At 38.6% G+C, this 24,948-nt stretch overlaps 1 protein-coding gene across 1 annotated transcript; it reads left to right on the top strand.

The window, feature by feature from the left end:
- Positions 1-21,153: 21,153 nt before the first annotated feature.
- Positions 21,154-21,813, top strand: LOC122668785 (ethylene-responsive transcription factor ERF017-like). The gene has a single exon (XM_043865317.1). The coding sequence runs from the start codon at positions 21,160-21,162 to the stop codon at positions 21,811-21,813; it is 654 nt and encodes a 217-aa protein (XP_043721252.1). The 5' UTR covers positions 21,154-21,159.
- The last annotated feature ends 3,135 nt before the right edge of the window (positions 21,814-24,948 follow it).

Here is a 24,948-nt window from a genome sequence, read left to right as displayed (position 1 = left end):
TACAAATCGGCTGATACGCCCCATCCGATACTGATTCCTAAAAGGTTAAAACCATGCTAGTCTGTATATTGCTGTCGTGTCACTTTTGTCACACTTATGAAGCCCATTAAGAGGTAGTAGAAGTAGTAGTTTTTTTCGGTTGTATCCTCCTGGCCCGATCCAATTTCGGATTTCAATGATGGGTATTGTTGGAACTTTGCTAAATTAGCCGTCAATGTCACAGAGAGAGAGAGAGAGAGAGAGAGTGTGATCGCTTGCCTCATTGAAGGAGGGGCGATGGGCGTTGGTGGTTGGAACATGGCTGGGGAAATTTCCATGATATATAGAAGAAGGTAAAGCACAGCTGGCCCTAGAGGTGGTAGAGTGGATCCGTCGAACCACCTCTGCTCTGTCACTTAATGAAATGCATATGCCAAGTACCGTACTCTCTTAATTAGCTGAATTAGGGGATTTCAAGGAACAGATCCCTTTGGATGCCATGTCACTTGCTCCCGTACACATGTTAAATTTTAAAAGAATACAAATTTGTCAAGTGGCAAAACAAAAAATAAAAAATTTTGAGACTACCAAGAGGGTGCACAGGGTTTTGGGTATTGGGATTGGATTGGCTGGATCAGCAGTGGCCAATATCGATCGTAACCAATACCATATTGATGGTACTGGAATAGGGGAGGCCAAAATGACCCAAATAAACCTCATATATGATATCGGTATTTTGAGAGGCAAAATGGTTCTATCCAGTTCTATACGCCCGATAGTTATCAATATTAGTATTGATATGGCAACGATTGATACCATGCCCTAAAATCCTACATTAGATGCATGCATGGTAAATGGATAAATTTGAGGTTGAAATTCGACACATTGCCTTTTTAGATGATTCCTTATGGCTAATGGTTAGATTCAATATATCACTCTTCCTCATGGCAAAACTTGGTTAACTTTATATATATATATATATTTGCAATATAAAATCCCAATTTTTTATGCACAGTTAACTCAGGACAAATTTTTCTTTCACTGCGAACATCCTAAGGTTCACAAACTCCTATAAGGTTTTAGTACAAGTATACAAATATCCTCCCAAGTCCTGATGCCCTCTCCCATGTCATTTGAAGCCCACGATGAATAGATCATCGTGGCTGAAGGAAAACCCAATCCTTTAGTTTAATTCATATCATTCACATCATGGAAATTTAAAAAACAACAAAGTCCAAACATGCTCTAAATGACTCAAAAAAAAAAATTTCTTTTTGAGAGAAAATACAAAAGTAATACACCCAATGGTAGATAGATATCCCATCCACTATCATTTAGGGTATAATGTTCTTTGTGTAGTGTTGTACCCAGACACATAGGGGTGGTATTTCTGCCATTTAAGGATGAGACGATCATTTCACCCACCCCTTATGTCTGGAAATGGTCCAAAAGAGTATCCTTGAAAGGAAAAAAGAACATATGCATCCTCCACCGTTAAATGTAGGTCAACAAAACCACACTCAAAAAAAAAATTTTGATAAAAAAAACCACATTCAAAATACGGCTGAGATTTTAGGGTTTTTTTGTAAAGTTCACTCATGTTTTGGAACCAGACGATCTTCTAACTATAGTTATCGGAATATATACCCGAATCGATATCTCCTCCAATTTGTTGTTCCCTCTAATTTCTCTAATTTTTTATATGAGAGCGAAAATGATCACCCTACTCTTGCCTGAAAACACTGCCCAAGATAGGGTCTACTTCCCCTATTAGAGGAATTAAAGGTGCCCACGAATTGGAGGTGATAATTATTCATATATACCCCCCACCATGCATCGACCATCAATGGCCCCTTTCACGCGCATTTGCGATTTGACTCTCGTGGCACTAATTATCTATATCTATATTTGGTAGCCGGTAGCCCCACTCATAAGTCATAACCCTACAAGCTGTTAAGGCAATTCATCATCTATTAATTGTGGGCTTCTGTTGGTTGAATGGCTACAGCTAACGCTTGACGTAACACAACTCTCCTTTGCCATATTTGGGTACAGGTGTTGATAAAATGGAAAGGGAAATTAAATGATTTACAAGTTACCCCTCTCATGGTATGGTGTCAATCGATCCCCATTAATTTAAGATTTCGTGGATAATCGGACTCATAGATTTTTGTATGTACACGTTTTTATTTGATTGGTTGGTTATCAATCCATGATCGGGCTCAAGGTAGTTGAAATGATCGTGTTTAAAATAGGTTATAATCAGGCTAAATGGTCTTAAATAGGTTAATTTATCTGTCAATCACAGTATTCAATTGGTCTCGATCGGGTGATCACCAGGCCACACTACCTTGCATCGAGAATATTCATATATTAATTGGTCAATGCATAAGCACGATACATTTAGTAATTAGTCGGGCCAATCTCGGGCTTTCCGATCAATTAAGATAAAGCTTACCAGTGCAGGCCAACTTTTGACACCCCTTTTCTCTAACACTCTTTCTCATCCTTGATTAGGTGGACCCCTTGTACACACATCATGTAGTACTCCCATGGTTTAAAAAATTGGATCAGATTAGTCAAGACAGATCCTGATTCCCCTCGATCTGGTGCGATTAGATCTTAAATCAAAAACCCTAGATGCCTAGAATATGCTGATTTCAAGGTTGAGCCGTACGATTCCAAGACGATTCCAATCGAGAAGCTGAGACCAATTCAGATCCGGATTCCAATTTTTTATGAGCAACATAGAGATTCGTCACCTTAAATGAAAATATGACATAGGAAGATTACTCATAAAAAAACGCACTGGTATTATCATGTCCATCAGCTCAAGTAAAAAAAGAAAGGAAAGGAGCAATTAAAAATACAGATGACAAAGTATCACTAAACCTTCGGATGAGACTACATGCTTGGTGCTGAAGTCAATGCCACAAAAAAATAAATCCATAATTAAATTCATGCTTAGGACTAAATAACTCAACTAGTAAACATTTTATTATATTAAGTTTAGGTAAATATGAATCCTATTATCAACAATTAAACTCTATTCACTTTAGGAAAAATTTTCTTCCCGGTTTAAGTTTAGTATTACTTCTTTTCATAATGTTTTCTTTATTATTACAAATGCCCATCATAAGACACCCTGAAGGAAAACTGTCTCCAACCACTTATATGTTTTCTATCTTTCAATCATACCTCCCTCCCTCCCTCGATCCCCACGGAAAAAAAAAGGGTTTTTTTTCAAATGCCTCCTCAAATTGCTCATAAGTTCAAATGCATCCCTGAATTTTCACTATTTTCAAATGCACTCCTATTTTCCAAACTTTGTAACACTTTAGTTCAGTCCATTAGTCTAGGACGTTAGACGTTTGTTTCAAAGAATCTAATGACCAAAATGCCCTTATGATAAATCTCTTTAATTCTACTTGGCACCTGTCCAGGAAATTGCAGAAATTGCAGGATGGGAGAATGAGCAAATTGAGTAGTCATAAAGGGAAAAGTATCAGAAGAGGGTAAGCTGGAAGATTTGAAAAAGGGGAAGGCACCTGCTCAGGTTGTATGACTGTTAGTTTCATGAGTTGATTGGTTTTATTGGAATCTAACAGAGTAAGAAATTCATCAGGCTTATTTATGGATACTTGATTTGATTCCCATTACAGATTGCATTGGATGAAGCTGGATTTTTGTTGGATTTGGCGTTTGGTTGAGGGGACCTAGACCGACTCTGTGGAGTGAATTGCAGATTGTTATAAGGAGGCAGGACTCCATGCTATTGCAAGATTGATTCTGTATAGAGATTGAGTTGATGAGGAGCATTTTAAAATTTTTTTCCCCACTCCAGTTTTAGATGTTCTATTGTTTCAATTTTACTTCAGAAAAATGGTGAGATTGTCTTTTAAATTGGTCATAAAATACAAATTGACGAATAGCCTTGTTACCCATTAGAATGGGATACAGCTTCAGATCTTTGTTGTAATTGAACATTAGTTTCAGCTGAGTTCTGTACAGAAATCCTTGATATATTAGTTGGTATGAAAGAAATATATGTCGGAGAAAGCAGTGAAATGATAACCAAAGGCACGTTTATTCCTTTTCAAATGCCAGAAATCCTGGAAAATCCAATCCTGTTGTATACCTTCTTTTTGATTTTGCAGATACTGAAGTAAATGATAGAAGTGAAAAATGCAGCTCCTCTCTCAATACTTGGTTTCAGCGGCGAGAATGGTGGTCGCCAAGAGAGAAGAGATAGGTAGGGTTTCATCCTAGCTTGTGTATTGTAGGAGAAAAGGTTAGAAGAAGAGGAAAGGAGGAATAAAGAGGTTTATCATAAGGGCATTTTGGTCATTAGATACTTTGAAACTAACGTCTAACGTCCCAGACTAACGGACCGGATTAGAATGTTACAAAATTTGGAAAGTATGGGTGCATTTGGAAATAGTAAAAGTTCAGAGGTGCATTTGAACTTATGGGCAATTTGAGGGGTCATTTGATAAAAACCCCAAAAAAACCTTGCTCTTGAGAAAATTAACCAAAGTACCAAACTAATTAAAAGGGCGAGGGATAAGCACACCCCCTGTGTGAGGTAAGCTAGCAGGCGACACCAATGGGGATGCATCAAGAGGGATAGTGGAGTCATTTTAAAGGGGAGAAAAGAGAGATGCACAATGTGTGCTATTTTACGATACACCACCAATGTATCCAACCTTTTCTTTAATTAAAATTACAAGAGAATTCATGGATTTCAAATTTATCACAACATTACTTACATAAAAAAAGGGCATGAGTTCTCTGTGGGGAATGTAGCCCCTTTGCATGCACATGGACCAATGGGAGCATGTGTAACGACATCAACATGGCAGTAATTACGGCCTTTCATAGGGGTGGGGCGATCATTTCCACCTACCCCATGTGTCGGGGAGCACGGGTACACTTCCCCACATAGAACAATTTTTCTAAAAAAATTGTCAAAATAGCATTTCTTTTCTTGGTAACAAGATCTCAGCTATAAAAAATAGTCAAATTTCTGCATGGCACAACTAATCAACTATGTAAGTGTCTTGAAAATAGTCTAACGTGAGAGAGAAAATACAAAGAATGTCAATGGCGTCTATATACGGGTGCAACTGGGTAGGGTAGGGCTAGGCCATATTTTTAAAAAGCCAGGCCCAGCCCAGGGTCCCCATAATCCCGCCCTGGACCAGCCCAGCTCGTTGTCTGTTTAGACTTCAGAATATCCCAGCCCAGGCCCAGATTTGTCGGGCTCGGGCTGGGCAAGGTATGGCCCCTGATTTTTTGGCATTTCCATGTTTTAAGACTGCAAAAAATTTGGTTAGGAATGTTCCTGCCACAAGGCTGACAGCCAAGGAAATGGAATAATTTACCTCCCCTTTGGTTTCATAAATACCCTACTAGGTTTTTGTATTTTCTAAAATACCCTTTAAGATCCTAGTTCCTTAGGCTGCCAGCCTTGTCCCTGCTACTAGTGTGGCAGCAAAATTTCGTCCTTTTAAGACCCGCATCAAGGTCTATATGAAGTCACCATTTCTGCTGATAAGGTTCGTGTCGCCATCCTCTGAGATCTGGAAATGCTAACCCAGATCTCAAAATAAGACTGGGAGAAAACCCTAAAAGAAGAAAAGACATTTAGTACTTTGATTGAAGGTAGGAGATGAAGTTGTTAGGAGTTGCAGATCAGTTTGAGAGAGTCAAGAAACCCAAAACACGGAATTTTATAAGTGGTTGTAACTTGCCGGAAATTGGCAAAGTCACCTGAAGTTAGCGAAAATGCCCATAAAGTGGTCGGGAGTGAAATCTGGAGTATGCTAAACTCTCAATTTTAGGTCTAGAATATTTTGGGATCTGTTGCCTCAATGTGATATTTTATTTCACTGGAGCCTAAATGGTAATTTCATGCGGTCTGGTGTCAGGATGTCGGAACAGAACCACTATGTAAGCATTTTTTTTCCAATACAGATCTTTTACGGTGCCCTGCTCGTAGCGGCCTGTGCGGCCCAAACAGAGCACCATGCGCAATGTCCGCCTTATCTCTACTCGGGCAAGGCGCTCAGGCAGGAGTAAGGCAGACATTGCATGAGGCGCACTGTCTGGGCAGCACAGGCCGCTACAGACAGGGTGCTGTAGAAGATCACGATCCTTCTTTTCCCCAAAATATTAACATTATTTTTTTTTTTCTTTTTATAACGAAAAGAAATATCCTTTACTTCTGTATCTAAGAAGGCCAATTGAAAGGAAATAGTGTGTATCTTGAAAAAAGAATCCAGCCCTAGAAATTTAGTACAAATTCATCGAACCAAATCAACCAGAATCAAGATCGATCTCGGCCAATTCCAATCCTAATCTGACGATCCAGTCCCAGTTCTTTAAAAACTGTTGAAGTTTGAATTTATGAGGCGTTTTGGTTGTGTAATGCTGGATGGTATAGTCAGAGACTCAGAGGTTGGTGTTCGTGCAAATTAAAAACGAGGCACCCATTGTTTACCTAATTCGATGGCATTGCGTGTCCAATTTGTTATTTGACTACTTCATTGTCTGAATCTAACAAAAGCAAAATTACTCAATTTGGATGCATTGCTACTTGCTTCCCATTTTGCCAGTTTTCCTTGGAACTAGATAACCATGTTCAAGCATGGTTGTTGTCTGTGCCGCGCGAGAGAGAGAGATGGGTGAGATGGGTAAGCTATTAAGTTCAATAGTGCTCCTCTACAATTGTTCAGCGAAGACCATAGCCCCTTCTTTCACTCTTAAGCCTTTGTAACTTCCCATCATTAAAGAAGTTATATATGGGAGATTGTAACTAGCTCCCGTTCCCTGAACTTATCACAAACAGCTTATGCTCGCCTTGTCCACGCAGCAAATAGAAGGAGAAAACCAAATACAAAGTTGCACTGTAGCTCGCCTTGTCCACGCAGAAATCAGTTTCCCTACTGGCTATGTTCCTGTAGAGATTCCAACAACGCAAGTGGTAACGATTACTCGCAGTAGGCCTGAAAAATACAAATAATACAGCTTTGCTCATCTTGAGTCACTCACGCGTTTAAATGACTTAGGCACCGTTAGACAACGTTAGTAACGTTTCTATTTTGTTTTTGACTAAAAACGTATTTTGGTGTTATTGTTACCAGAATAACGTTACTGGCTCCCTGAAAGGTGTTTGATAAACCTGTTCTAGAAACGTATCCAGAACACTATTAATACTGAAAGGTGTTTGATAAAACCTGTTTCTGTAACAGTTTTGTATTGATTAATATAAATTACAAAATTGCCATTTTTACTAAAATACATATAAGTCATGGATGGTAGGACATTCAAAATTATTTTTAATAAAAATATTTAAAAAAAGGTCTTGGTGGATTCGAACCACCATCCCCTTGGAACATGGTTGAGACATCCTCATGTTCCAAGTGCTCTACCAATTTGAGCTAAAGACTCAACAAGTAAAGTTTGAAATTTACAAGTAACCATGAGACCATGCCACAAACCATGCTACAATGATAATACTAAACATAATCAACCATTTCATTCTACATGTCAAACAAAGTCAGAATAAACAAATAAAAGAAAAGAAAAGAAAAAAATATCACAAAGCAAACATTAATAGATCACAAGTGGTAATCCAATGGAACCAATAGAATTTCATCAACACTTATCCAAATTAATTAGCTGTGTTGTACCAAATTCATATCATGACTCAACATTATGTATGTAATCCAGTGATCCACCATGATAACTCAACATATGGATAACAGACAGAAATATTGACAGTGGAAAAAGAACAGAGGGAGAAGAAAAAAGAGAAGAGATGGTGATCAGATGTGGAGAAGCTTGTGGTGAGTCTTTTTTGAAACTTTGAATGGGGAGAGCTTAGGTGTTCAACAGTCCAAAGAAAGAGCAAAGATTGTAGAGTCTTTTGCAAAGGATAGAATGAAACAAGTTCCATATCAAAATCCTCAACTTTTTGTAATAGGCTTTGCAAAAGATGAACATGTAGTTAGTGAAACTCAAGATGCAACACCAAAATCATAACAAGAATTGACAGCAAACCTTCCAGCAGAAACCTTCTTCAGCCTCAGCAACACCAAAATATGGTTCTCATTTCTCAAAGTGGGTGGAGGAGGTCCCAATGCTTTGTGAATCACAGTGACACAATCCAGTCCCAAGTGCAAATGGCAGGTTTCATCAAGCCACAAATATTGACCAAATTCTTTTTATAAACCTATACAAGCAGTGGTGGAAAATGGACAAAGCCTGTCCTAGATAACCTTAAAGTAAAAACTAACAACATTACCTTCTAGTGGATAAAAGCAAGCAAGTGATTGCCATTTTGGAAACAACAGATAATTTGAACAACAACAACTACAGATCCATACAAACAATTTGGAGGAAGAAACTTTAACCAAGGAGAGAACAAGGTTGATACACACAATTAAGTGACAGTTAACACAAGCTGAGCAAAGAGTCATACAGTGCAAAAGCTCTGGCATTTAATAGGTACAAACTCTACAAAAAGGTACAACCAAATTCTCATGCACAGCAATCTGTCACATAGTGAATTATTGATAATTAGTATTAGAAAGAACCACAACTTCCTCACCTTTATAGTAATGTACTCTTCAAAGGACTCTGTATACTTTCCATTGAGCTGTTGGGCATAATCATGAGGGGGCTTCTGAGTGGCCACTTGCTAGCCTGGCAGAAGGAAGGAAGGAGTGGGTTTAGAATTTACTGACCTTGTTATTAGAGAATGATCAAATTTATGATTGATAGGTTGGACAATTAGAGCACCATCTACTCCTGCTTCTCCCATGCACTGCAGTAGCAAGCAAAGGAAAATCAATGACCACATAAATATCACTTTTGTGCTCTTCAACTAAATATACAGTAATACCCTGCCCCCAATTGGTTATAATGATATCTTATTGATGAGGGAATATAATAGGAGAGAGAACAAAACACCAGCCATAAAGTGAGGCCAGGATATGTCAAACTTGCACCTCAGGCCAGTTAGGCATTTCTTTTCCATTCATTCCACTCTTTGCAAACACATCTGCCAAAACAGTGATTTAGCTAGTATAGATCCCCTCCCTTTCTTTTTGTAGGCCCAATAGGAACAAAAGCACTGCATCAAATATTGGATGGTAGTTGAGGTCGGGACTCAACCCTTGGTCCTAAGTACATTCCTCCAGATTTACCAAGATTACATGTAACATTAATGAAATCAAATGGATAATGAAATTAATGGTATCTCAATATAGAAGATATAGAATTATCCAACTTGCAATATCCTACTGCATAATTCTTTTATAACTATCCAAAATAATAATGAACCAAAAGAGTCGAGTCAAGGATGTGCAGCAAATCTAATTTCCTCTAGTTTAAAGTAACCACCACACATTTTGTACAATGAAAGTGAATTAGCTATCCCTAGTGTGCAAGCAAGGACAAAATCAATTCACATCTCTTAATGAATTTCTATGATATAGCAGATGTTGAAAATCGTTCCTTTAAAGACCCCAAAAGTCGAGGACTAAAATTAAATTCAATTAAACCTTATCAGTGACAGAGAATGGACAAATTCCAAAATTTATGTTATACACTCAGTAAATGCAATTGTCACTCTATAATACAGATATGACCAAAAAGGAAGAGCTGTTGCAAGGACAAATCACAATGATCTCAAAAATGAGTTGGTAGAAGTAGAAGCAATCAGAAGCAGACTCAATGACCTCATTTAAGAGTTCATGTACTGGAAGACAATCACAGGTGAATCCACTAAATTGATCTCCAACTCAGTTCACCAGAACTGAAAAAGGAAAACAACTCATTGTGTATTTCCAAAACCAAACAAATTTGAAATTATTTTGTAAATTAGAATTTGGAACACAAACTTCATTACTTCCTTGAAGCAATGGAATTTATTCTGCATCTTCAAATACCAGACAGTTTAAAGTGGGGGGGAAGAAAATTAGACAAGGAAACAAACGCCAATAAAAATAACACGAGGAAATGCTTATAAGAGAGAGTCGCACGCACCTTAAGCAAGAAATCAACGCTTCCTGGTAATGACGGTTCTTGGCCTGGGAAATAAGGGTATTTGTCAGCAGCCTACCCAGAAAGGGAAACAAAAATGGTGAAAACAAGAACGAGACAAATAAAATTAAGCAGAGCTGGGGTTTCTTCAAATTTGGGTATTTTCACCTCTTCAGGGGAAGCCCAAACGTGCAAATGAGAATCGATGATTTTGGGATGAAAAACCCTCTCAGACCCAACCATCACCATCTTCGTAGCAGAGCTTCGAAATCTGAGTTTCACCGTGGAAGGTTTCGGACGTGAATAAAAATGGAAATGGGAGGTCCAAACCGACGAAAGCAGAGGTTGTTTTAGGCTTATTAGTGCCGCCATGAGTCCATGACTGCCAGGTCTCCTACCATTTAAGGGATTTCGAAGATGCAGAGATAGGGATTGTGCAGTGAAAAAAAGAAGAAGAAGAAGAAGTAGAAGAAAGCAATAGAACTAACCCTAGATGGCGACGATGACTTGCAGGCGGTAGGAGATCTCGAGCGGGCGAGCTTGAGGTTGGAGAAATCAGCACTGGCGACGACGAGTTGCAGGTTTTTGTCTCCTTCCCCGTATTTCCCTATGGAGGTTGAGAGAGGAGAGGTTTAGGGAAGGGTCGAGCGAGAGTTGAGGGAGAGGAGACCTTTCTTCGGCTCCCTTTCCTGTAAAATACGGGTAACACTTTTGGATTTTGGATCACAAAGTGGTAATAACAACTATTTGTTGTTATGTCAAAAACATTATTTTAAGCATAAATTGTTATAAATTTTGATTTTTATTATAAAAAACAAGTGAAACAAAACGGATTTATTAAACGATTTTTGTGTTTCATTTGTATTCTAATAACGTTATTGGCAAAAAAAACACTAAAAATATAACATTGTCAAACGATGCCTTACTTATATTACGTCACAATAACAGACGCACGGCGTGCGTGACGCAAGAGAAGGAAGAGAGAGAGAGAGAGAGAGAGAGAGAGATTTTGATTAAGAAGGTCAAAAGGATCAAAAGGCGTTAGCGCCGCCTTAGGCTTAGGCCTCTGGTCGTCCCCATGAAGGCCATAAATTACGACGAATACAGGAAGTCTGGATCGGGACTTGAGAGCGACTTTAACGTCCCATGGAGCTTAGCGCGGAGGCAGAGACTTTGATACCTGGTGCGAGTGACCTTTAAAGGAGCTCAAAGGGTTCTCAAAGCGTGGCGACTGGCGAGTGACCTTCAAAGGAGCTCAAAGGGTTCGCGAGTGACCTTTAAAGGAGCTCAAAGGGTTCTCAAAGCGTGGCGACTGGCGAGTGACCTTCAAAAAGGAGCTCAAAGGGTTCTCAAGGCGTCAAACCGACAACAGGTATAATCCCATTCAAAGGGCACCCCAAAGTTTTGACAGTTTTGACTTTGACTTTAAGTTTCAACTCTCTCTCTCTCTCTCTCACAGGTGTGGTATTCATTCTTTCACTGCCGTAATCGTATTCGCAGCCTCCTTAGTTTCTGGAAACTTTGGTCATCGACAAAAGTTTTACCACAAGACCCAAATGCGTACGCTTTAACTCACCAACTCCAAAAGATTATAACAAAAAATGGGAACAAATACGAACCTGTCACTCATTCTTGTAAGCATGGAGCGATGTACAAGTGTGAAAGACATTTAAGGAGGTTTTTTTCTTTTTAATTTATGAAAGTGTAATCACACGAATCACACATTACACATCAATCCCAAAAAGGTTGACGACTGTAGAATGATAGATGTACACAACAAATACATTTAAGAAATTGCAACAATTATTCAAAGAATTGGTTTTTTAGTCTGAGTTATATAAGACTAGGGGAAATTCTTAAATTTTATTAAGATATGAAGCCAATAAAAACAAAAAGGGGGACATAACCCACCTTACCCCAATCCATGGAGATATAATCACTCTCAACTTGAAACTAAATCACCTCACCCTTTCCCATCGCAAAACTAGAAATAAAAAATACATATGAAAAATGGAAGTCCAACTTTGTCTTCCCATATTTCTCGAGACACTTTTTATATTTAGAAACAAATTTTTTTTTTTCCGATGAAAAACAAAAGAAAACTACTATTACTAAAAGAAAGCGTACTACAACAATTTTAGTGTCTGAGATTCGGAGTTATACATATGAAAAGATAAATTAAGAAAGTGTTGTGTTACATATTTTGAAACAATTTCAATCTCTCACTAGAACAATTATGTTTTGTAATATTGGGGATTTGGGGACATCTATTCTTTTTATAGATTTGCTATCAAAGCCAGCAGTAGGACGGGGACTTCTATTTCTAGTACTGTAGTCGACATTCTATCTTTCCTTTGATTACCATGTTCTTTCTTTTACTTAAAAAAAAAACACCATCCTATAACTCATTTCCTTTTTGTTGCAAGGCTCTCATATTTTTCCAAGTATTCATGTGAAATGATAGATCACTTTTATTATATATATAGAGAGAGATAGAGAGACCATTCTCTGTGGAGGAGCGTGGCCTTTGCATATGTACAAGGACTAGTGAGAGGGGGGTGTAGAGACATCTTAGGTGGTGGGATTTTTGCCTTTCACCGGACGGGGCAGTCATTTCACCCCCCACTATGTCTAAGCGTGCATGGGCAGTACATGCACTCCCCCATAGAGAACTTTCTCCATATATAGAAGGGTGTTCCCACTAATTTGAACCTTATTTTGTCATTGCTATCACCATCGTCTTGAGCGAGCTTACTAAATATATATATGTTTGATGTAGATTCACACACGATTAGATGATAACATGTTCGCATGGAAGGACATTTATGGTAAGGGTGTCAATGGGCCGGGCTGGGCTGGGCCTAAACCCTAGCCCAACCCTAGGGCCCTTAACCTAAACCCAAACCCAACCCAACCCTGCCAGGGTTTTTCCTATCCCGACCCGGCCCTGATTGACCCTAACTGGGTCGGGCAAGGCCGGATTGGCCTTGACTGACCCTGGCATGTGAATTGGTAGTTGAGCACACAAGCAAATACAGAAATTCTGAACTGTAGAATCCTATCCCCACCGCCCCTGCCCAAGGAGACAAGTCTCTGCCCAACACCATTTACCCTTCACAGTTACGCACATAAGTAACTAAGTTCATGTAATGGTCTATCTCTGTCATGATATTCACAACAATCCATCAATGAAAGTATGAAACAATGTCCACTTGCAGAAAAACAAAATTAGGGCTCTTATCTTATCTCTTTCTCCACCATAACTTTAAACAAAGAACCTCAACCCTGTAAGAATTTGTCAATATCCAATCAGGAAAACAAGGGATTAAGCAACCCCACCACCACAAAACTATACACTTCTCATATCAGGTTAAAAAAAATGGGAAATTATCAGTGCCACCCCCTGACGTTTGTCTATATTTTAAAGCACACCCATTAACTATCATAATATCAACCATTACCCATTTTTTAACGGTGTTAGTCTCTAAAATTCTTTTGACCAAAATATCCTTTACATTAAAACATAAAAAACCTAGATTAATCCAATGATTGAGAGACAGATATTACCCAATCAGATTGTTCCAATGACCAAAATTCTTCCAATTTTTAAATTAAAATTGATTAAAAAAAATGCAACATCCACAAGTTACCCGGGGCACATGTTAGTGGACATCACCATAAACACAAACACTGCAGCAAAGCTCATCAAACCATTTCTCACAAAGAAAACAGAAGGGCCTATTTAAGATCAATATCGAAAAATTAGAATAAGAGAAGGAAAAAATCTGCGTTTGGGAAGGGGTGCAATACTGCAATGGGTGATTGCTGAGATGGGCCATGGGACCTGGGGAGATTCTAACCGTTATCCGAAATCTGATCTCTCTTTCTCTCTCTCCCAGCCCTCTTCGACCACGCAGAGTACCTTCCACACCCAACCCCATACCTCATCAATGCCGTTGGCGTGCTCAACCCCAAATCACCCTCCGTAGCCAATGCCGCCATGGCCCATTGAAGACTTCGGAACCTGCGAAAGAACAAAAGGAAAAATATCTCTGCCAAAAGAATAGACAGTATGTTTGGAATTCTTTATGGATTCTTAGATTTTGGTAGTTTGAGACTTCCAACTTTCAACCACTACTTTCTCTTAATTTAATGAATAATTGCAGTGAATATGAATAATTTTAAATTTGATTTTTAGGCGGTGGGGGAAATATAATTTTTCTTCCGTTTCATCATTAACCGGAGGAAATAGGAATGAGATGATGCTCATGGGTGACGTACGACCTATCTATCACCTCTGTTATTGCAAGAGGAGGATGAAGAAGAGACGGATGGTGTTGCAGAAAGAAGAAGAAGTACAAACAGAAGGGTTTCGGTTCCTTTACTAACCTGAAACACAGAACATCGTTGGAAAAGAAAAACAGAAAACTCATTTCAGTGGTGAAACAAGCAATAAGCAAAGAAGGGCAGATTTGGTCACCGGAGTAGGTCTCTTTTCAGAAGATGGTAGGTTGTATGGATGTTCTCCATGGTTGTCGGCTGAGTGTGAGGAAGAAGGGTTTGTGGGAGTTCTAATTGAAAGGGTAGATTAGGTATTTCGTAACTAACAAGGGCAGAATTGTCTTTTAAACTGGTGACATCACCACTTAACAACTCTTAACTAACGGTAGAGGGTCTGTGTGAAATTAGTTTGGTAAAACAAGGGGTGGCACTGATATTATGGTAGTTAGTGGATATGCTTTAAAATATAGGCAAAAGTCAGGGGTGGCATTGATACTTTCCCTTAAAAAATATATATGAGGCCCACTTTGATTTCCATAGAGTTATCTCACACTATTACAAGTCTTAAAAAACTGATAGAAGAGTTTCAACAAGAAAAATGAAGGGAAAGAAAAGAAAACAAGGGGGCATCTAGGTCACATAGCACAGGAATCGCGTTAATCTCATCAAATAGAAACAAAGCAAAAAAGACTATGCACATGATCTAAGCCTCCCTTCAGATATAGAAAGACAACGATTGCAGCACTTGCCTTTTAACACAGTGTTCTCAGCTGAAATCGAAGGAGACCGAGGAAGGAGAGAATGACCGAGCTTGTTTCAGCTTCAGCCTTCAGAGCTTGTTTCAACTTCAGCTTCCAGCCTTCCACTGTACTCCTTCAGCTTCCAAGAGAAGAAACAGCCCCAAAAAACAAAGCCTAAAGCGGCAACCAAAGATACAAACTGAACTTCAGGCCTTCAGTCAGAGACTCTTCAGCGGCGCCTTTAGCCCCTTCTTCAGATTTTTTGCCTTAGCGATTAGGAATTTAGGATGAAAAGGATTTTTCGTTTTTGTGATTTAGTCATTAGAGTTTGGCCGTAGGGTGTCAATGGTCTTTCGCTTTTTAATTTTATATTTCTATATATATACTTATAATAGTAATACAAAGTCGGGTCGGGTTCAGCCCGAGACCTAAATCCTAGCCCGACCCGACCTGACCTTCTCAGGACCAAGCTATTGCTAAACCCAATCCCGCCCTTCAGGCTGAAAATTTTAAGTTAGGTCTGGGCAGGCTCAGGACAGATTAGGGCCAGCCGAGCTTTTTTGACACCCCTTATTTATGAAAATAAAAGAACACATAACCTCACCTAACCGCACATATGGATAAGTGATTCAATTACCATTGACATCACTGCTAGCACCCAATGATATGTTGTTATCCCTTATAATTAGAGTAAATTACTCTCCCCTCCCCTCGATTATGCTCTAATGACAAATCCCTCCCCTAGGTATTGAGTAATAATTCTCCCCTCCCTTGCATTAACAAGATTCTATCAATCGTACCCGATCCGTTAAAAACGGCTGTTAAGTGATGACATCATCCTAAATACATTTATTTAAACCCCAAACTATCCTTATATTTGTGATATTATAATAATACCCCTGAGTGAGAGGACAGGCTCACATCACCATCATCTTCTTCCCCATTTCTCGATTCTTCTTCAATCGTCTTTGTTCAGTTTTCTTCCAAAAAACACAGAGAGAGGGAGGGAGAGAAAGAATGAGAGATGGATACAAAGGGGTTTGAGATCGGTTTCTCTGGTTTTCAAAAGCAAGAAAGGTTTTCAGACTTTGCCCAAAAAATAAAAAGGGTTTTCAGACAGCAGGTTTCTTCTTCGTTTGAAGAAAAAAGAGAACGAAATAGTGAGAGCATAAGCGATTCAAAACTCAGTGGCTTTGGGACTTGCGATTCAGGATTTCTCCCAAATCCTCATTGAACCCTTCTCATAACCACAATCACTGCTCATTCCTCCTATTTTTGGGTAATTTCTTCCCTTCTTAGGATTTCAAACCCAATTAGGTGAAGAGGAATTTGGATTCAATAACCTCTTGCATGTTTTGACTTGGGATTCCTATGTTGATAGAGGTTAAAGCCATGATTCCCTCCTTTTGAATCTCAAAAAATTGCAAATTTTTTTGTCATTTTTCCCTCTGGTTCTTTCATCTCCACTGGGATCTGAGTTGCTGCTGTGCAATCGGACAGATGGGATTTTGAGTCTAATTGAGATTGTCTCAGAACCCATCTGTCTAGTGGACTCCCGGGTTTGGGTGCTCTTGTTCATGTTTTCAACAGCCAGACTGGGTCAGTACTCTGTTTATGAATGTGGTTTTATTTTTTGGTTAATGTCTCTGCTTCCCTTACAAGAGTTTTTCCTTTACATTCTGAACACTTTGCCTCTATCTGATGAAAACCTTCTTGGGTTTTCAGCTATTGTGGATGATTTTCAACAATGGGGTTTGATTCGTTTGAAGCGGCTTATGGTGCGCAAATGCTTGAAGTTGAGTGGGATGATTCTTCTTTGAATCCATCAAAGAACATGGAAATAGCCTCACGACACAAGTTCTCTAAGAGGTAGCTGATTCCATCAAAATTTGTTCACTTTATCTCTTCTTTTTTTTATTTAATTTTGGAAGTATTTCGTTTTGGATTTGCAGGTTTTGGGGAAACGATTTGGGGAAGGTGAGGACTAGCTCTGTTGGTTGCTTCGGTTGTGATCTTGATTGGGGTTGGTGGGTTTATGATATTTAAGATTTAGAGGAGGAAGGAGGAAGGGCATATGATATTCAAGAAGAAGGAACAGGGGCTGTTTCAGCTCCTCATCTTCACTCTCTCTTGGCTGAAGGTTGGAGACGATAGAGCAAGGAGAGAGAAGTTAGAATATTTTAAGACAAACTGTGAAAGGGTAATATAGTCTTTTCCCATCACTTAACAGTCATTTCTAACGGAATGGGTACGGTTGATAGAATCTTGTTAATGCCGGGGAGGGGAGAGTTATTACTCAATACCCAGGGGAGGGGTTTGTCATTAGAGCATAATCGAGGGGAAGGGGGAGTAATTTACTCTTATAATTATTATAATAAAGTCATAGCCTTAAGTCCTTAATATTTGTTTTCTCGCTTTTCTCCTTTTTAGTACAACATATATGTTTTTTTTTGGGATAATGCTAGCACACCGCTTGTGTACTATAAGCTAGCACACTTTTTCTCTATTTCCCCTCCCCCCCCTTGAAATGACCTCCATGCTCTTCCTGTATAATGTCCGTCTCACACCCCTACTGATGCCGCCCATTAGCTTACTGCATACAGGCGGTGTATCTATCCCTCTCCCTTATTTTTTCAGTGAGGTATAATTCTATCATTTCACATGACTACTCGAAAAATTGTGCACCATCTAATATTCTTATAATGAAAAATAACTTTCAAATTAGTTTGAAAAATCTTTCTTACTCTAACATTAAATAATTTTTTATTCTACCAAAAAATAAATAAATAATTTTTGGAAAAAAAAATAAGGGTCAATCAAAAGAAGGTTATAACTTCTCACTTCATTATGCATTGAAGTTCGTGTATAATAAAATATGGTAAAATTACCAAATGGCCCTAGGTCTAAAACAAGCCTAGAAAAAATCTAGAAGAATCCCTAAAAATAAGAAAATACATTTTTAGGTGTGTCATCCTTACTGGGGTTTCAGGTTCCAAGGGGATTGAGTAGTGTTAGAATTGGCAAGAGCTTTATTAAGGGGAGGGCAATGGAATAGAGAATTAGTTATATCTATCTTCCCTCATCCCATAGTTGAGGCCATTTTTGAGTTCTTATAGTGCCTTCAAACCAAGTTTGATGGTTCTATCCCCTATCTAATGGGGGTGTCTCTAGTTTTCTTCTTAAGAATGAATGATGTGAAGAATAAATGGGTTGTTAAGTTCTTATAGAGGGTGTGGAAACTCATATGGAGATTTCGCTTTCTTCCTAGATTTAAAGTTTTCTTATGGAAGGTGTTGAGCGACAGGGTAGCGGTGGGGGGCAGGTTACGTGGTTAATTTTCTCTCTTTGGATGGTTAATGTCCCTTGTGTAACCGTTCTTTAGAGTCGAGTTGGCATCTCTTTTTGCCGTGTGGTGCTACTAAGCGAGTTTGGTTTGTTGGACCAATGGTTTTACACACACAGTTCTTTGGCTCCTTATTGTTGCTTGACTTACTTGAATCAATCTCTTGTGATAAACCCTTGGCTTATCGTAATCGTATGCATTTCCTTATGGTGGTGGCTATTACCATGTATGAAAACTTTTTTTTTTCCTAGACAAATGTGTTTCAGTGCTCTAAATTTCCTCTTCCTCAAGTTATTCAAATGATTAATTAATGGGTGAGAGATTTAAATTATGCAGCTCTTCCCTTAAGTGTGGAATCTCCTAGTTACCCTCTTGGGTATAAATCTCTTAGAGCCCCGTTTGATAACGATTTTGTTCTGCAAACATTATTTTTTGACAGAATGATCTTTTGTTGTTTCTCCATGGAAAGATTATTCGTCACCTACTGTTAGATGTTTGATAAACCCGTGCTGGAAGTGCTCTCGAATTCATTCCTTAACCAATTGGTGTTTGGTAAAACATGGCCTGGAATAGAAATTTAATAATATTGCCAATATTTACGTAAAAGCCATTATACATATTAGTGGCTATAAGATTTGTACCATTTTCATCAATAGCCATTTGACCCCATAACAAAAATTAAAATTTTATATCAACTGGAAAATTTGACATTTGTGACTTGATTAGAATCTAACAATACTACTTAATTACTAATCACATAGAAAAAAAAAAAAAAAAACCAAAACAACATAGAAAACATATACAAAACATATGAAAAGTAATGAATTGAAGCAAGATTGAGAAAAAAAAATCAATGTTATATAAAAAAGTGTTAACATGAACCTCATCATAGAAATGAATGACACAGGCGTCTCACCTAATGTTGTTACTTATAGTGAATTGAAACAAACAAGAGATCCCAAGAGAACAAATTTTTTTAAAAAAAACCCCATTAAATCAGAAGATCTCACGACTTCCATGTACTGAGAGAGAACCCTAAATCCTAAACCCAAATGGAGGAAGTAGAAAGCGGTGAGTGTACGTACCTGGTTTCCACAACGATTTCTCGACTCACTTGCCTAGGGAAGAAGGAAAAGAATGGCAACGACGGAGAGGGTTCTTGCACGATGTGTGAAGTAGACGAGTAGAGTAGTTGCAGCGGCCATGTACTTCAATGGAGTTTGCACAGGCGATGAGACAAGCAGAGTAGTTGCTTCTCCTCCTTTGCTTCAATGGACCACACACATGGGATGAGAAGAGTGGAGTAGTTGCAGCGACGATGTGCTTCAATGGTGTGTAAAGCTTTAAAGGGGTGAAAAACATCGGATTTTCACGGACCCAAAAAGTAGAATTGTTGCCCTAAAATGATCCCTCGAGTGATAAACATGGGTTACCATGTTTCGTAAAAGTGAACTTAAGAGCAATTTTGACCCGGTTCGTTCCTTAGGCACAAAAATGAGGTTTCAAGTTACCAAACAATTTATTCGAGTTCTTTGTTCCCAAATTGAATATAGACCGGGGGGGGGAAAAAAAAAAGGGATTCCCTAATTACTAAACGGGCTCTTAGTGACTACCTAAACCTACCGTGTAAGGACTAGCCTAACTTGATATGTGATGGTTTTGACTATTGTGACTTGCCTACAACTGGGTTGACTACTGTTGTCCTTTTTAATGTTACATGTCAGTTGTTATGAATTTTGGTATTACAGGTCATATGCTAGCACCAAAGGCTAGCTAGGAGCACCTTGCAAGGCCTGTAGCATGAGATGGCCAAAGGATTCAGCGAGTTATGGATGGGGAATGCAGATATTGCTAGATAGATTAGTTATGAGAATCAGAAAGACTGGCGATAGGAGTTTTTTTGACTTTTGTTATTAATTTATAATTTTTTTTGGGTATAGTTATAAATTTCTAATTTGATGTTACTAATGATGTTTTGATTTTATATTAAGGATGTCAATTATATGTCTTCAGCTTTGAGGGCTACTAATAAAGTCCATAGGTTAACTTTATAGGGTATTATTTATTTATTTTTTTTTAAGAGACAGGAGGGATATTCGATTTTAGGCCGATTAAATCCCCCCTAGACTAATAGATGACCCCGTGCCATGTACGAATCGGGATCTTCTAAGCCCTAGTGAACTTGAGGCACATGACCACAAGAAATTATTTATTTACTAGTGAGAATTTAACAAATTTTCTTTTTGATCAATCAGTGTCAGCTTTTTGTTATATTTAAAATTAAAAAAAAAAATTCATTAACACGAAAAAATAGTAAGAATTTAGCATTAATCAATTATTAAGGATTCCTTACGTGGATAAAAAAATTAGAGACACGTGAGGAATCGATGCATAAAAGAAAGATCAACGTGCTTTCTATATTTCATCTACATTACCGCGTATCCACGTTCTCTCGCTACATACGGCTGCCACGTGTCCCTTAGTCTTACACGCCTTGGACTTCTTCTTTTCTCTCTCTCTCTCTCTCCCTCTCTTTCTCGAACACTTCCTCCGCATCCACGGACCATGATCCATCGATCCCAACATTTATATACAGAGCCGTCATTCCATTCCTCCCCCACCAACGCAACAAGCTGACACAGCTTCTTCCCCTTCCTCCCTCGACGAAATCGAACGTAGATTCAATCTGATTGGATTCGGTTCGATTCTACACAACTCGAAGAACCTCTCAGACTCTATAGTAGTACTAGCAGTTGCAGTAGATCGATGGTGAAACCTTCTGCTACTGAGAATGAAGCAGCAGAGAGAAGCGACTCTACTAGGTACAAGGGAGTAAGAAAGAGGAAATGGGGGAAATGGGTATCAGAAATCAGACTACCAAACAGCAGGGAAAGGATATGGCTAGGCTCTTACGAAACCCCAGAGAAAGCAGCAAGGGCATTCGATGCTGCTCTATTCTGCTTGCGCGGTCGCAACGCCAATTTCAATTTCCCCCACAGCCCTCCTCAGATTCCCTGTGCTGAGTCCCTCTCACACACTCAAATTCGAGCTGCTGCCGCAAGGTTTGCAAATGAGACACAATCACAGCCGCAAGATCGAGATCCTCCTCATTACTTACCCACGTCTGATTATGCATCTCCGTCGTCGACCTCCGATGGGGCAGCAGCGGCGGGGAGCGATGTTTCCATCGACTGGTCGTGCTTCGATTTGTTTCCGTCGTTGGGACATGGCGAAGGAATGTCCGATTTCGGAGGGTTTTCTGAGATTCCAGATTACTCTACCCAGTACTTTCCGCCGCCGCAACCAAATTTTACTACCACTTCTGCTACTGCAACTGCAACTTTTGATGTAGTTGACGACGATGGAGTGGACAATGGCTCTGGAGTCCATTCTCATCCTTCATATCTCTGGAACTTCTGATTCTTCCAAAGTTCCAATCCAATCTCCCATATAATAGTGACTGTAGAAGCGTACAGTCCTACACTTTGAGTTGACTCGGAGTGAGTTAGTATTTTGGCGAGTTTTTTTGAATCGCCGGGATTACTGACGTTTACCTACGCCCGATCAATTTTTTTTTGTTTGGGGGGCGCCGGATGGCCATTCAGTTTTTTTCTATCACTAACGTCATCACTCTTCTTGGTTTTTTTTTTTATTTTTATAAAAATTTAAAATATACTTTAGGTCATTTTTTATTTTTCACTTGATTAGTTCAAATGGAAAACCCAACCAAGTGTAAAACCCCATTCCATCCTTGTTTTTTTGGTAGTATAACCAATTCTTTATGATATTAGTGAATTACTTTTGTTATTTCATTCTCTTTTGAGTGTCATTGAAGGGATTTAACCCAAAATTGTATTAAAAAGATATGTCATGGTTTCAAGGATCAAGATTGGATCGATCAATTCAAAGTGAGATCCATCACAATCGATCTCCAATCTAATTGATGGAATCTCAAATTAGGACATTAAAACATTAATTCGATTGAAATCAAAATCAACCAAGATCAATCCAAAGTTCAATTCCATGTTTTGAATCCCTGAGTTATGTATGATTGGATGAGTATTTAGATCTTTACTAGTCTGGTTTTAAACAGGATAAAAAAACCTTTTAGAAGTTAGAAGACCTTCTAGAAGAGTCTCAACCAATCGGATCCTATGCTATTTGAAAAACAAAAAGTAAAGAGAGATTCCACGTACATTCTATTGTTCAGTGTCAACTGTTCAATTACTTTGTCTCAACATGGGACCAATGGAAATACATATACAAACATCCAACATGAGGGTAGGATGGCAATGTCGTCACCCATGTGTTTAGGCATACAAGCTGCGATCAAACAGCTTTTTTTTCAAACATAAAAAAAAAAACTGTACACTTCATTAAGTCAGTTCTCAGCAAATGCCAAGGAACAAAGAGGTCCTCGTGTTTCACGCCTCTTTAGAATCTTCTCAAGTGGGCAAAGAATGTCACGTGTGAAATCTTATGATAGACTCTTGATATCTCATTATAATATTAAAGAAAACATAATATTAGAGGAAAAGAAGTACATCTTCTCAAGTGGCACAAGAGTGTCATTTCTTCTCAAGTGATAGGAGGCGCACAGGAAGTAGAAGTGGTTATCTAGCATGGTTTTAAGGAAAATTATTCTCACCAATTCCTTGAAGTGTGGTAGTGCGGCATTGTTAGGTGGAGATGTTGACACTTGGCAGTTGTCGCATCTAATTGTTCATATTAATGAGCTTAAACCATTGGATGTGGTAGCTATCAGGTGTCAACATCTCCACCTAACGCTGTCGCACTGCCACACTTAAGGAATTGAAGAGGATAATAATCCTGATTTTAAACATGGGTACCAGGGTATTGGCATCGCATTAGTGTATTAGTCGATACGTATCGACATAATTGATAAGGGTGCCAAATAGTCGATTCGACTTGGTTTTGCTCCGATTGAATTAGTTTTGATTTGGGAATAAGAGACCAAAACCAAATTGTTAAGGAATTTTTGATTTTTTAGTCGGTTTCAATTTATTTCGATATTTCAATATTGGGTTAATATCGATTTGTTTTTGGGCTTGAATCATAATGAAATCTTACATTTATAATCTATACTAAAGAAAGATTTGGTAAAAACACTTCAAATCATCTACCCCAATTTAAACAAATAAATAACTAGGAATAGAGAAATTGATTTGATATGTTCATGTTGTTATGGAAACAAAGAGCAATAAAATTCTAAGGGGAAGATTTTTCTTTTTTTTTTTTCCGGTAAAAAAAGGAAGATAACTAATAATGAAATCAATGGATAATTACTCGGTGAGAATAGCTAATATTGACATCACAAAATGATCCCTACTAGCAAATCATTAATTTAACTTAGGTAAAGACTGGGCACACCGGTGTTGTGCCCAAGGCTGAGTTTGTCTCTGTCCCAGCTCTTATGGAAATCAATATTCCCCTATCTGCTCTTCCCACCCTCTTCAGTGGGCAAATCCGCTAACTCCATGAAAGCGAGCGACATGCCCAACCCTCACTATCCAACTAATTTTGCATGGTGAACAATGAGATAAATGGAAGGATTGTTACAAATCAATTTGCTAATTCATAACTTCATACTTATTTATTTGTAAGATGTCAATATAAGTAGTCAATCTCTCTCCCATGATATTATATAGGAAAATGGTTTCTATAGGAGAGCGTAGTGTCTATGTCCAAACACATGGAGGTGAAATGATAGCCCCACTCCATAAAATGCGAAAATGACACCACCATTATTGATGCTTCCACACATGTTCTCATTGACCTTGTGCACATGCAAGGGCCACGGTGACCCGCACAAAACACTTTCTCGTATCATATATTAGATTCATCCACCAAGCTCTAGAGGCCGAGGAGGTCCAAAGGGGGGTGAATGTTCACATACGTGTTCAAATGGCATATTCTCACAAAATGGATTCCATTTGAACGACTACAAATGGTTCACGTACGTGAACATTCCCTGCACTCGGAGGTCCATCAGTTGGTGCAACAATTTCACCACGTGAAAATTGCCAATTTTTGTTTATTGTTTTTCCTATTTTTATTTGGGTCAGTTGGGTGGATACGGAGTAGGCAGGGAGCAGATAAATTAACCCACGGAATTGCTGGAAGTTCAAATATAAATGGTAGCATATGGTTGAACGAGACTGAAGCGAATGGTTTTTGACTCTCGAAAGTGTGTGTTTTCCTCATCTTCGGTGGTTTTTGCCCATGTCGTAGTCTGTTAATTTGCTCAGGATAAAATATGGTGTCAATAGAAGTCATTGATGATGACCTCGATCAACGGGGTTCATGGATGTTTCAGCTTAGTATTTTGAAGAAAATTTTAAATTCTGATTCATGAATGAGTTGTTCAGTTCATGTATATGGAAGAGCAATATTTTGTGTAGCGATGAATAGAATTTTGTCTCTCTTTCTCTCGATTAGTTTCGCAACAGTGCTCTTACTAGTTCTCTGAATAGTGAGTAGTACCTTTGCTAATTACCTGTTTGATGTCTTTCCCTTGCTACTTTATTTGGCACC

The sequence above is a fragment of the Telopea speciosissima genome, chromosome 7, assembly GCF_018873765.1.
Source record: "Telopea speciosissima isolate NSW1024214 ecotype Mountain lineage chromosome 7, Tspe_v1, whole genome shotgun sequence".
Lineage (NCBI taxonomy): Eukaryota > Viridiplantae > Streptophyta > Magnoliopsida > Proteales > Proteaceae > Telopea > Telopea speciosissima.
Note: the sequence above shows the minus strand (reverse complement) of the source record. Positions and strands in the feature narration are given on the sequence as shown.